This window comes from Mustela erminea, chromosome 5, assembly GCF_009829155.1.
Source record: "Mustela erminea isolate mMusErm1 chromosome 5, mMusErm1.Pri, whole genome shotgun sequence".
In the NCBI taxonomy this organism is placed as follows: domain Eukaryota; kingdom Metazoa; phylum Chordata; class Mammalia; order Carnivora; family Mustelidae; genus Mustela; species Mustela erminea.
This window is the reverse complement of record NC_045618.1, coordinates 6245773-6259784: the sequence shown is the minus strand read 5'-3', so window position 1 is coordinate 6259784 and position 14012 is coordinate 6245773. Positions and strand designations below refer to the sequence as shown.

The window sequence follows — 14012 nt, the reverse complement described above, 5'->3', positions numbered from 1 at the left end:
GAGCATGGTTACTCTTCCCTTGCATTCCCTTCGTCTCCGGGAAACCAGGAGCCCCCTTGTTTCCTTCTTAATAGAGTAAAAGCAGGACTCCTCAGGTGACCTCCCTGGAGATCCACAGCAAGTGGCGTGCCCAGCCACCCCTCCACAGACCCCGAGGGGCCCTGCATTATAGACCTTCCCCCCATCCAGCTCCTTACGCTTCAGCTTGTACCATCTTCTTTGTTGGTCCCGTGTCTCTTGCCTTCTTTGTCCTGGGAAGGAGGAACAGTCAGGAAGAGAGTGTGAGCTGATTTCCAACCACCTGCACTCCCACCAGGAAAAGTCAGGAGGGGCTGAACCCAAGGGCATTTAAAATACAAATATTTTCATCAAAGTTAGGCTAACATTATATCGTTTCAGAGAATATTTTCTGGAGCAAATCCTACTGAGATATTTCGATTCTGTGATGATTTTTTTAATATGATGTAGTTAAATTTTATCGTCATTAGGTTTGTTTTCCATTTAAATTTTTCTACAAAGCTTGGAATCAGGATTTTGTCCGTATTATAGGTTACGGTCTATAGCTTCTGCTGTAGCAAGTTCTCTCGTGCTGTTATTTCCAAGTCCCATTCTCTGGGTTAAATTTTGCAAGTCTAAATGCTTTTATGGAAACTGGACTCTAAGATTTTTTTTGAAGATTGGATTCTTTTGTCAAATTTTAGACAGTACTAAATTATACCACATGCAGTTGACTGTTGCCGATTTTATTCTGATTTGATCCTTTCTACCGATAATAGCCATCGTGAATTGAAGTGAATAAGACTGGTTATATGTATTCAGTAATCAACAAATTAATTTTTTAAATTGTGGTAAATATTAAAAGTAGAGATGGAAGTAGAGACAGAGTAGAAGGAAATGGCCTCAAGTCAAAATAGTAGGGGTGTTCGGGGCGGCTTAGTCGGTGAAGCATCTGTCTTCGGCTCAGGTCATGATCCCAGAGTCCTGGGATCGAGCCCCGCATCAGGCCCTCTGCTCAGTGGGGAGCCTGCTTCCTCCTCTCACCCCCCGCTCGTGCTCTCTCTCTAATAAATAAATAAAATCTTTAAAAAAAAAAATAGAGGGATGTTCAATATCGCTAGGAAGGCTATAACAAAAAAAAAAGAAAAGTAACAAAGGTTGGTGGGGATGTGGAAAGCTTAGAACCCTCGTGTCTTGCTGGTGGCAATGTAAACTTGTACAGCCACTACGGAACAAAGTTTGAAGGTTGCACAAAAAGTTAAGCATAGAATGACCATATGATCCAGAAATTCTTCTGCTCCTAAATATACCCTAATGAACTGAAAACAGGAGTTCGAAGAAAACTTGTATAGCCAACAATAGCCAACAGGTGGTGACAGCCCAGTGTCCGTCAGGTAAGGGACAGCTATAGAAAATGTGGTCGGCATATGCCTACGATGAAATATTATTCGGCCGTAGAAAGGAATGAAGTACTTATCCAGGTTACCACATGGGTGAACCTCAAAAACTTTGTGCTAAGTGAAAAATCACAAGATAAAAAGTCACATACTCAACAATTCCATTTATGTAAAATATCTATTATATGTAATTCCACAGAAGCAGAAAACAGATGAGTGGTTGCCAGGGTCAGGAGGGAGGGGAGAACGAAGAGTAACAGCTTAACACATACAAGGTCTCCTGTGGGAGCGAAGAAATGTTCTGGAACCAGACAGAGGCGATGATTGTGCAGTATTGTGAATGTACCAAATGCTAGGGAACCGGGCGCTTTCGAAAGGTCAATTTCATGGTATGTGAATTTTACCTCAAAAAAATAGTGGGGCAAAGTGATGGGTCGCACGAAATGTGCTACTTTAAGACCAGTAAAGATCATTGACCAGGAGTCATAAAAACTCTACTTTTCTAGATTTCTCCTTTAAAGAAAACAGCACAAACTCTTGGATGTGATAAAGTCTGCTTTCAGAAAGATGAGTGGGCGAGAAAAAAGACCACTGGAGCCAGCGAGCTGCCTGTTTCTCATCTACAGCGCGTTACAGCAAGTTCTTCAAAGTAAATACATTTGGGAATTATGGGAAATGCTGAGTTGGGACCAACATTGGGAACAAGGACAGAAAGAAGAGACTTCGGAGGGATTAGATGGGAACATGCCGGTTTGAAGAAGGCTGTAGGATATCAGGGGCACTGAAGCAGCCTCTTAAAGCAAAGATGGGTCTAGCCTCAGACCCTGTGGGGAGCATATGTCGCTTTCTGGCTGCCCAGCATCCTTTCTTTTTCTCCAAGGGGACACAAATTTCCTCTCGGGGAAGTCTTCTCCCATTGCACGCAGGAAATAAATCAGGGTGCTCTGCCCCCCCAAATTCCCTCCTTTGAAACACCCCACTCCTGGGGCATTGCCTCCTGGAGGTGTGGCGGACTGTGTAGACAGCACATTCATACAGCAGCCCCACTTTCTTTCCTCGAGCCTACCTCCTTCAAGCCTGGTCCTCTAGCCTCTTGTCTACTCGGGGAGCACCCCAGCACTGTACCTTCTTAAATTCATTGGGGTTGGATTGTGTTACATTAATCCTAGCATCTTGTCTGAAACAAACATAAAATTGTAGCCAAGGAGGAGCTGCTGCAGGGCTTCTGGCTCACTGAAAGGGACCTGCGTGCGGGGAATGGAGGTGGGGGGACACAGTCTCAGATGACATAGTGTGCCAGCTCTGTGCCAGGTTCCTAGAGGGCAGCTGGAGAGAATCCGAGGGAATGACAGCTAGGTCTGCATCCGATTGCTATAAAGTAGTTTGACGTCAATCAAAGAACCCAGGTCCTATAAGAAACAATTGATTGGTCACTCACAGATTGAGGGCAAAGATAAGCATTAGTCAACTTTTTTTTTTTTCCCCAGCTCTTTTGTAAACAGCCCAACAGCCATCTGTCCTTGCTGATGTGAACTCCATCTGCCCAAACGCAGTGTGTATGTGTATATGGAGGGCCACAGACGGGGGGTTCCCGATTTTCCCTTGTGGACTTTCCCATTGGGTGATTCTGTTAGTATAGCCTGGTGTTGTGTACAGATAGGTTCAGAAGATCAGGACACACTGGCCTCTCTATTTTGTTGTGGTTTAGCTTCTTTTTTAATAACATCCGTTTATTTACAACAAGCATTTATTACTCTCTGGCCACAGCACAACATTGGACAATTTAGCATATGTGTTAGCACAGAAGACATTGCCTCTGCTTTCAGGGAGCTAGGAGTAAAATGCACCCAGATGCTCACTCTAAGAATAGCTTTTTTAAAAATGTAGAAATGCATGCTAATTAGTGTAGTAAAAACCGAGTATTGCAACGTGAAGCAGGCTATAAAGTTTTACCGTAGGACATAAATGCTTGAGTTATAGAGAGATACAGTATGTTTTTTTAATGGGACAAATAAAAATTGTAAAGATGTCCGATTTCCCCAAGATGTGTCAACAGTAAGAAATCCCAGAATTTTCATGTAAAATCCCAAATTTTCATGCTAATCCTGTAATTCACCTGGAAATCAAAATGCCGAAAATCTGCCAAGAAAATTTTGGAAAGGAAAAGTGAAAGCCCGCACTAGCAACTCTCAAAATAGTCCCTAAAGCTATGTTCATTAAGACAGAGTCATTCTGGCACAAGAACAGACACATAGATCAATGAATCAGAAAAGAAAATACAGAAAAATATCTAAATGTTTCATTGGGAACTTGGTATATGTTAAAGACGACAGTTAAAGTCAGTAGGGAAAGGATGAACCATTTATAGTATAAAGTTAATTAGCTAACTGTCAGGGAAAAATGAATTAGATCTTTACTTTGCGTCATTTACAAAAATAAGTAGATTTAAGGGTAATACGTTTTTTAAAAACTATAGGCATAATAGAAGGAAATACTGAGGAATGGATTTAAAGTCGTGTGCTCAAATAGCTTTTTAAAACAAGATGTAAACCACAAAGGTTTTAATAGAAAAACCTAACAAATTTGGGGCACCGGGCTGGTTCAGTTGGAGGAGTGTGCGACTCTTGATCTCAGGGTCATGAGTTCGAGCCCCATGCTGGGTGGAGAGATTACTTTAAAAAAAAATTTTTTTTTAAAGAAAAGAAAAGTAACAAATTTAACCACAAAATATGAAAGTTATGTAAGATAAAATTAAAATATGTGACAAACTAGGAGAAAACCTTTACAACATATAATAGAAAATGACACAGTGTAGGGGTGATAAGAACAGCACCTATGAATCAATTGGAAAAAGATAAAAAATACAACAGGAAAATGGACGAAGGGTACAAACCATTTACATAAGAGAAACAGGAATGACTGGGAAATACATGAATCAGAAAGATGCCAATTCAAATAAGACACGTGGTTTCCATAAACAATAAATTCTGGTACACTGAAAATAAATTTAAAAAATAAATTAATTAAAAAAAAACACACATGTTTTCCACGGATTGAGTCCATCTTAAGAAACACGTACCGAAGTTAAATATCCATTTTTTGCCCGTCAAGATGGCCAAAATGTGAAAGATTGACAGTGCTAATTATTGATGAGGGTGAGGAAGACAGGTACTTCCATGCAAAATTTGCAAATGTAAATTGGGTCCATCTGTTTTGGAAGACAGTTTGGTGGTGCTCGGAATTTAAAACACACACCGCGCTCCATTCTGTGTCTGCAGCCCCCTCGGGGCTGCCTCTCCTCGTGGGGTAGTCAGGTCCTGGCTGCCTCAGAGCAGGGCACCAGGCTTCCAAGGAGGTCAAGGCAGAAGCTGCCAGGCTTCTCTCTGAAGGGCCAGAGTAAAGCAGATTCCTCCATGTACACTTTGTAGCATCTCTTAAGTGCTTATATGTTTATATAAATGTCAAAAGATTCCTTTTTTTTTTTAAGATTTTATTTATTCATTTGACAGAGAAAGAGATCACAAGTAAGCAGAGAGAGAAGGCGGGGGTGGAGGAGGGAAGCAGGCTCCCTGCTGAGCAGAGAGCCCCATTCGGGGCTCGATCCCAGGACCCTGAGATCATGACCTGAGCCGAAGGCAGAGGCTTTAACCCACTGAGCCACCCAGGCACCCTGATTCCACTGTTTTGATCCATGCTTCCTCCTTGACCCAAACTACGTAACTAGTTACACCCATTCTGGTTTTTCCTTTTTAAATTTTTTCGTGTGACCGGTGGGTAAATTATGCAAACAGAGGAAAACACACAACAACACTTCGCCACAGTGTATGCAGTCTAAAAATTCGATTTGGTAAACGCCGGTGTGGTGGTGGTGTGCTTTGCATTGAAAACAGCGTTTTATCAGAAGGTGGTATTGTCATTAAATTGATGATTGTGAAACGCCCACTGTGCACAACTGACGGTGCACACTGTTTCACACTGAAGTGAGAAAGTCCTCCAGCGATCCTGAGGCAGTCACTTTTTCCCACACGCACACGTGCACACGCGCATACTCCGGATTTTCTCTGAGAATGGTGCTGGGTAGCCTGGAAAGAGGACAGGAACCAAACACCAATCGTGCTACAGCCCAACTCACATTATTAGGGTGCATGTTTCTTCTGTACCTGCTCTGTGGGTCCGCTCCCAGTTCACCCAGCAGTCCTCCCTTCGTGCTCGGTGTGTGGAGCGCCCTGGGGAGACACACAAAGCTGGACAGGCCTGGCTCCTGCCACTTGTGGGGAAGAATGTGCTTGAAAAGAGCCCTCATGTCGATCAGGCCCCCTGGGTGCCAGGACGGAGCTGTGCACAGGTGAGCGGTGCCAAGAGCGGTGCTTTGCCGGGGGGCACAGAGAAGGGGCAGCTCCCCCAGCAGCCTGATTGGAAGTGAGTCTTGAAAGACAGATAGTAGCTGCGGAACAGAAAAATTGGGTGTGCAGGGAGAAAAGGGGAATATTCCAGGCAGAAGCAACAGCTTGAGCAAAGGCTCTTGGGATAAAAATAGCACAGCAGGCAGCACGCCTCTTCGGAGTGGAGACAGGCCAGTGGCTCTGGCTTATCTGAACTTACACAGAAAGATGTAAGCGGGCAGGGCATGGCGGGCCTCCTAGGGCAACTTAGGACCCACGCAGTGGAGGGGGACAGCCGGACGCACGTGGTTGGTTTTCCCTCCATTGGCAGGTGGAGGCCAGAGTAAGTGGACGAGAGTAGGGGCTAGAGGCCACCTCAGAGAGGTGACATGACCCCGAATCAGGGGGGCAGCATCAGGATGACCACACATGCCATCATTATATGGGAAGCCTCGGACTACCAAGAAAAGATTTTATTTTATTCTTTTGTCATTTTCTGAAATTCTCTTGTATTCTGAACAAGATCAGGAGATACGCATATGAAATTTAGTTCATATTTCTATTATCCTGTTTAACCTCAGCACATTTCTATTTTTCATTTATTCTATAAACAAAATTATCTCTGAATTTTCCTCTGGGTGCAACCAGGAATTTGGTTTCTTGGATCACTTCCCTCCCCATGTTTGTAATTTATCGTCTGAAACCCTTTATAAATGCTGTAGCTAAATCTTGTGCAATACTGAGCTGTCCAGCTGATGTGATCATTATAGGCTTGCTTTTGGTTGCTGTCATAATCCACTGATTTCTTATAAACGCTTCTATCTGCTTCCCGAATGCCATGGCCTCGGCACTGAGATTTGCACCTATGGTGTCACGCTGGCAAATGTCCCAAGGTCTTAAAATAATCTTTACTCTCCTCCGCACCAGCACAGAGGAAGTTTGTTCTGGAACTGGCTGGCTTAAGGTGATACCTTCACTTCTCTTAAGTTTGTGGAGACTTAATGAATTAGTTTTTAAAAAAAGAAAAAAGTAAGTATGGTTTAATTTAAGGAGGGTTTTTAGGATCAACAGGTATGATGGAAATGATAGGCAAGAATTGGGAAATGGGGGGCGCCTGGGTGACTCAGTGGGTTAAGCCTCTGCCTTCGGCTCAGGTCATGATCCCAGGGTCCTGGGATCGAGCCCCGCATCGGGATCTCTGCTTGGCTGGAAGCCTGCTTCCTCCTCTCTCTCTCTGCCTGCCTCTCTGCCTACTGCCTACTTGTGATCTCTCTCTCTGTCAAATAAATAAATAAAATCTTTAAAAAAAAAAAAAAGGAATTGGGAAATGGGTTAAAGTGAGCTCTTAAGAAATTGCTCACCACAGAGCACCAGGGTGGCTCAGTCACTTAAGCTTCCGACTCTTGGTTTCAGCTCAGGTCACGATCTCAGGGTCCTTGGATCGAGCCCCACATCGGGCTGCCCACTCAGCAGGGAATCTGCTTTTTCCCTCTCCGTCTGTCCCTCCCCCTGCTCGCGTACTTTCTCTCTTAAAATAAATCTTTAAGAAACTAAGTGCTCAGCACTGTGATATAATACAGAGATGAAGGATGGATGTCATTACCATGTTTCATGTTCTGTGACTCTAGTTTACATAGAACCCAGATCTTGGCCAACCAACAGGCGTGGGCTCAAGGCTGGCCAAGAGAAATCAGAGGCAGTTTCAGGAAATGGGACCATCCCACGCCAGGGCTGCGAACTATAATCATTTCTTAGTTGTAACAGAGTACCCTGTTTTCCCAGTGATTAACTAGTTGGGGATTTTTGCGTTTACTCCTAGGGACCAGGGTCACTCCATGTTTTCACGAAGGACGATGGTGACTGTGGTGTCATGGCTTGCTTGGGCTAACAAGCCTTTATCTTTCACTTAACCCGGCAAATATTTACACTGCTCTGCCCTTCCAGCACATTCTCTGGAGCATACAGTGTACCCCCCAACAGCTGCACGAGGCACTCATAGACTCTTGGGAGAGCAGCCGGTTTGGTTAACAGGGTACCCACGATAGCTGGGGCCGGTCTTGTTGGGGGAAGGCAAAGAAGTGAGCATTTACTGAGTGTAGGCCGTGTGCTAGATACTTTATATACGTTAGCTCATCTGATAATGAGGCTAGCTCTGCGATGTAGCATGTGTTCAAAATGTATTAGTTGCTTTGCTTTTTCATCTGTGTTACAGAAATAACTCGTATCGAATTACTTAACACTGTAAATTTGAAATCCTGTCTGTGTAAACATGTGCCAGTGGTTTCTAAAGCTGATCTGATACAGGATGTTTAGTAAGTGGGGAAAGAGCGCCAATCCTGGCATGGATGTAAGGTACAGAAAATCCCATATTCACGCTTCCTCTACAGAACTTGTCAGGAAAAGAACTTAAATAGGTTGAAAGACGTTTGCTCTAAGTTTTTTCCATGCACTGTTCAAGGAGCGTGGCAGAAACTGAGCTCTCCTCCTCTGCTTTCTTAGATACATTCCACCATTGATCTGGGGGAAAAGTGGACACATCCAGACGGCCTTGTATGGGAAGATGGGAAGGGTGAGGTCGCCACACCCCTACGGGCACCGCAAGTTCATCACCATGTCTGACGGAGCCACCTCGACCTTCGACCTCTTCGAGCCCTTGGCGGAGCACTGTGTTGGAGGTGAGCTAGCACAGGTCTGCGATGGGGCCATTGCCCGGAATGGGAACACTGGGCAGGGAGGGAGCATGGTGCACGCGCTCGTCCCGCCAACTCAGCATCACGCCAGGGGCTAGGAGGAAGCCCACTGCGGTTCATCACCCAGGGGCAGCCTGCAAGGGTTCGTGCTGTCACGTGCTTGCTGGATACCATGTTGGGCCTCTCAGACAGCAATGCTGGATGTGGTTGTTAGTCCTCCCATGAGATACAGAAGCTCGGTGTAAGGGGCTGTGGGAGAACATGGAGGCCAGGCCCCGTCAGGACCAGCCCTCTGGTTTGATTACAGCAATAGAAGCCAGACACTTCTAAGAACTTTGTAGGTCCTGTTCTTTCAGTTAAGCCTTGTAGCAACCCCAAGAGGTGAGGGTGCCTTATTGTCCTGATTCTACTGATGAGAGAAACTAAAGCTCAGAGACGCGGCATAGGCCGGTCTGGTTTGTTGGGTAATAGCAGATGGTGGAGGCTCGCAGGCACCCTCTGTGTAGGTTGTTGTGGACAAAAAGACACATTTGGGTCCATTTACACAGGGCTCTGGGATACCTGTCTGTCAGAAACCTCTCGATCACTGCCGCTGCTGGAAGCCAGTGTTGCTCTGTGCGGCCTGCCTAGTAAGCAGCCGTTACAAAAAGCTTCGCGGGAGGACTCACGAGTGAGTGGAGTTAGGACTCCTGCTGCCTCCCACTGCCCCTCCTAGAGGAGGACGTGTCTTCTCAGTTCCATAGTATGCAAGGCACCTAGGTCTGAGGGTTTTTTTGTGCTTTTTTATTTTGTAAAGATTTTATCTATTTATCCAGAGAGAAAGCTTGCGTGCACAAGTGGTAGGGGGAGGGGCAGCAGAAGAGAGAGAATCCCACGGAGACTCCCCACTGGGCATGGAGCCTGATGAGGGGCTCGATCTTTCAACCCTGAGATCATGACCTGAGCCGAAATCAAGAGTCAGATGCCCAACCAACTGATCCACCCAGGCGCCCCAAGGCACCTTGGTTTTTATAGGATCTCGGTAACTACTTGGGAGGAAGTTCCAGTAAACCTCTTGTACCTTTCAGTTCTTTACGGTAACCAGCGCTGTTGACAAGCTGGTGCCGAAGGTTTAGTGGGTGTTCCCTTTGCCTGTTACACTCGGCCCCAGACCCCTCCATGACTGCCTCCTCCTTGTCACTCAGGTCTCAACCCAGCTGTCACCTCCTCAGAGGGACAGCCCCTGCCTCCCCTTGCTAATGTAACCTTCCCACTCAATCCATCACACCTTCCTGCTTTTGTTCTTCAGAGTACCACTCACTCAGGACGTAATTCGTGGTCCTGAGAGATCTCCGTCTATCAAATAAATAAATAAAATCTTTAAAAAAAAAAAGTAAATTCAAAAGGTATCTTTAAGATATACAGAGCAAGTATACATCTCTCTTCTACTCCTACTGCCCACCCACACTCCTCCCCAGTGGTACCCACTGTTAGGTTTCTCACTATGATTCGCGGGCTAGTGGATGCATTTCTAAACATAGATGTCTTCTTCCCCTCCATGCAAATGGCAGCGTTCATAATCCTTTTCCACACCTTGCTTTTTTTCCCACTTAATACATGTTGGAGAGCTCACCCTATCAGCACCTATAAAGATGTCTCTCGTTATTTCTAAGGGCTACATAACATTTCATCACTTGGATGTGCAATAATTTATTTAACCAGACCTCTATTTGGGGGCATTTAGCTTGTGTTCACTCTTTTGCCATTATCACCTGTCATGTACATCTCTTGTTCTGCACAATGTATAGTTGTATCTGTAGACAAATATCTGGAAGTCAGATTGCTTGATCAAAGAAGTCTATGCAGACCACTTACTGTTTTTCCATGCCTGCATCCCGTCATTCATACAGAAATTAAGAGGAAGTCTTGGAAACCTAGAAAGCAGTGTGGCTGAGTAATTTTGTATCTGCTGAATCTAATAATAAAAAATTGAGATTTAAATTGTTTTCATTTCACCTTTGTAGTCCTTAATTTTTATCGTATTTTTCAAAATTGTCTGTCCACGATTGGGAATTTTAACAACTGACCCTTCACCGTAAATTGTTTGAGAAGCGCCCATCAGGCTAACTCCACCCGAGAAGGGAAAGACGCTTCTTCCCAGAGAACTTAGTGGAAACATGGATGTCAGTTTCCCACCTGCTGTTTTCTAGGCCAGTGATGTATCGTCATGGCCATTTATCATCACGCCTCATGCGGTTCATGGGGATTTTTCTCTTTACCCCGTAGATGACGTTACCATGGTCATCTGCCCGGGAATTGCCAATCACAGCGAGAAGCAGTACATCCGCACCTTTGTGGACTATGCCCAGAAAAACGGCTACCGGTGCGCCGTGCTCAACCACCTGGGCGCCTTGCCCAACATTGAGCTGACCTCACCACGCATGTTCACCTACGGTAAGGCCACCGCCACGTGGAATCCCCCTTATCCTTCTCACTACGAGCGCACTGTCCCTTCCGTCCTGCTGTACCTTTCTGAGTTCAGAATTTATGTCCATCTGGAGAGGCAGCGGGGCTCGGGGTTACGCCAGCAGCTGGTGTGTATGGGGCATTTACGATGCCATGCTTCAGGTCAGCCTTTCAGATGGGCCCCGGAACCTCCCCCAGCGCATCCTGCCTCCTGGAGACCCAATGAAAGTCAAGGGAGCAGGACGTCTCCGCTGCCCTCTGCTGGTGGTTAGGCGTCAGAGCAGGGCCAGGGGCCCCCCTGCAGCCCACGCCTGGCACCACTGAGCCATCCCCACCCCAGTTCTCCAGGACTCTTGTGACTGGCGGTGGGCAAGGGTTGCGATGAGGCACATGCATATCTTTGGGAAGGAAATCTGGCATATCAGTGACTCACAGGTTCCAAGTTCCTTGCAGAGAGTAACCAGATCTCATATTGAGACAAGTGCTTCTTGCCTCTAATTGAAGTCCCGTGTTAACGAAGGCTCTGTCTTCCAGGCTGCCCGTTCTTGATTCTTATTTTTAAATCTCCCTTCATATTATAGATGCACACATAAATAATAAACGCATAAGATTTGTGTTTGAATACACACAAACACTGGGGTTGTTTATAACCAAAGAAATTACTCCGCGTTTTAATGGGGAACAACCAAAAATTGCATCCACCATCTCACCATAACTCTAATTTTCGATTGGTTTATCTTCCCATTCTTTCATCTGTGTGTACATAGTTTTTATTTAAAGGCAGTCTTAGTGTGTATATCTGTGGTGACTTAGTTTAAATAATCTTATATTCGCTGGCATAAAGGTGCGTAGTCACTACATTTAATCTTTCTAAGAGCCCCGTTGCTATTATTATTCCATTATTGTTTATCTAACCCTTCCTCTTTGTAGTCCATTTAGTTTAGAGTTTTTTGGCATTTTAAATAATGATGCTATAAATATCTTTCGCATAGAATTTGTGTTTACTCTTTAATGACTACTTTGGGCTGAATTTCCGGGGCTAGAATTTCAGAGTCGACATTCTGTGTGCCTGTTTGTCCGTACTGTCAGACTGTCCTCCAGCAAGGCTGTGCCGGTTTATGCGGCTGCTGGTGACGTGTAGGGCACGGGTAGGGAGGCGTGAGCGGGACACCTGTTCTGAGCCCACCAGGCTGCCCCGCGCCCCGCTGCTTCTCGTCTCACTCCCACGACTAAAGACCTCGTGTTACAGACTCTTCTGCTCAACAGTTGGTCGGTGGCCTGAAGATAGAGGTGGAGATCCAGATTTACAGATCACTCAGGAACAGAAGAGTGAGCGAGTAGGAGATGGGATTGGATCCAAAAGGCAGAAACAGGCAGACTCTCACAAAAGTGAGAACAATGGGGAAGGATTATAATAAGGACCTGTACGTGGATATAAAAATCCGTCTGCCCAATTTGAGAATGAGGAGGCACGGCTTGGCCTCACGCAGGACCGCAGACAGACACAGACTTGGGAGTGCCGTCTAACCGCACGAACTGCCACAAACAAGACGAGGTACCAGCAAGGGCACTTAACGTGTGCCTGACCCTGTGCTGATGTCTCACACAGACATCACCCCTTTCATCTCCACAGCAGCCAGCGGGACCCTTAGTGAAATTGTGTTGAGAAGCCACCCAGAGGCACAGAGAGGTCATGTAACTGGGGCGAGGCATAGAGCTGGTAAGCAGGAGAGCTAAGAGAAGAGCCTGGGTCTGGCTGCTCCAGGGTGCGGGATCATGTCAGAGCTAGCAGAAGCGCTGGGTATGTGTGGTCCAGGACCCCTCCCCCCAGGAGTGCTGTGCCACGGGTCATGGGGAAGGGACACTAGGTCGGGAGACATTTGCACACAAGCTGGGGGATTTGCTGAAGGAGCAGAGAAGAGTGGGCGCGGTGGGGCACAGGGACCATCACAGAGAAGGTCCCCTCGCCCCCGCCCTGCCGCTGACTTAACAATCAGTTCCAGATTCTTCAACAGCCCCAAATGGGGGTCACAATTGTCCAGTTAAACTTGGGTTACTAAGGACTTAGCAGGTAGCTGAGCACCTAACATATAGTATCCATTCATTAAATGTTCAGTTCGTCCTTATTCAAATACTTGAAGATCTGTTCATGCAAGCTAGGGATTGGCCACGCTCTCTGCCGCCCAGATAAATAAGACACGTTCCATCAGTAAATCACCATGCCACAGGGTGATGGGGGAGGCAGCAGCAGAGAGAAACCCGCCTGTCTCCATAGGCAAGCAGTGGTGTTGCGGAAGGAAGGATTCTTCCCGGAACAGCATCAGAACCGGGTCCTTGAGGTCCCAGGAGTTGGAGCTCCTAAACAGAAGGGAGTGGGCTCGGGGTGGCGTGGTATGTGGGGGCTGGTGAGCTGGATCCCCGCAAGGAGAATCCACGGGGCGAAGTCAGCCCGTCCCGGGAGAAGTCAGCCCCCCAAGGTTTTCAAAGTCAGTTAACCGTCTCCTGTCATTTGCCGTTGTTACAGTTTGTTTCATCAGCATTTCAGAGGTAAATTCCTGTAGTTGGTCGCACTCTGGTAGTTTTCCAGGAGGGCGGATGACCCGGAAGATATGTTTCCTCTTCAGTGTTTAAAAAAAATTTTTCTGTTAGAGAAATGTTCAAAAGTAGAGAGAATCGTCAAATGAGCCTCTGTGTACGCACCATCCAGCCTCAACAGTTACTCAGCTATGGCCAGTCTCGTTTTACCCACAACCCCCTTCCTGCCCTTTCCTGCCCTTTCAAAGATTATTTTGGAGTTTGTCCCGAAAAGCCCTTCCTTCCATCTGTGACTATTTTGGTGTATGATGCTAAACTATGCAGACTCTTTGTAAACTGTTGTAGTTTGCTAGGACTGCCCTCACAAAATACCGCCATCTGGGTGGCCTCAAGGACAGACCCTTACCCTCTCACTGTTCCGGAGGCCCGGAGTTCAAGTTCAAGGTGTGGGCCACCTCCCCGGGAGAGCTTCTCTCCCAGGCTTGTAGGTGACGGTCTTCTCCTTGTCTTGTGTGTCCGAGCGTGTGTGTGTGTCTCTCTCTGTCTGTGCCCTCCTCTCCTCTCCT

The 14012-nt window shown here is 46.3% G+C and overlaps 1 protein-coding gene across 1 annotated transcript in view; it reads left to right on the top strand.

Moving 5' to 3' along the window:
- Positions 1-14012, top strand: part of ABHD2 (abhydrolase domain containing 2, acylglycerol lipase) — a 100771-nt gene that overhangs the window by 52366 nt on the left and 34393 nt on the right. Inside the window, exons 4-5 of the mRNA XM_032342051.1 lie at positions 8276-8451; positions 10732-10899. Coding sequence (XP_032197942.1) covers positions 8276-8451; positions 10732-10899 — 344 coding nt within the window. The remainder of the gene's footprint in view (positions 1-8275; positions 8452-10731; positions 10900-14012) is intronic.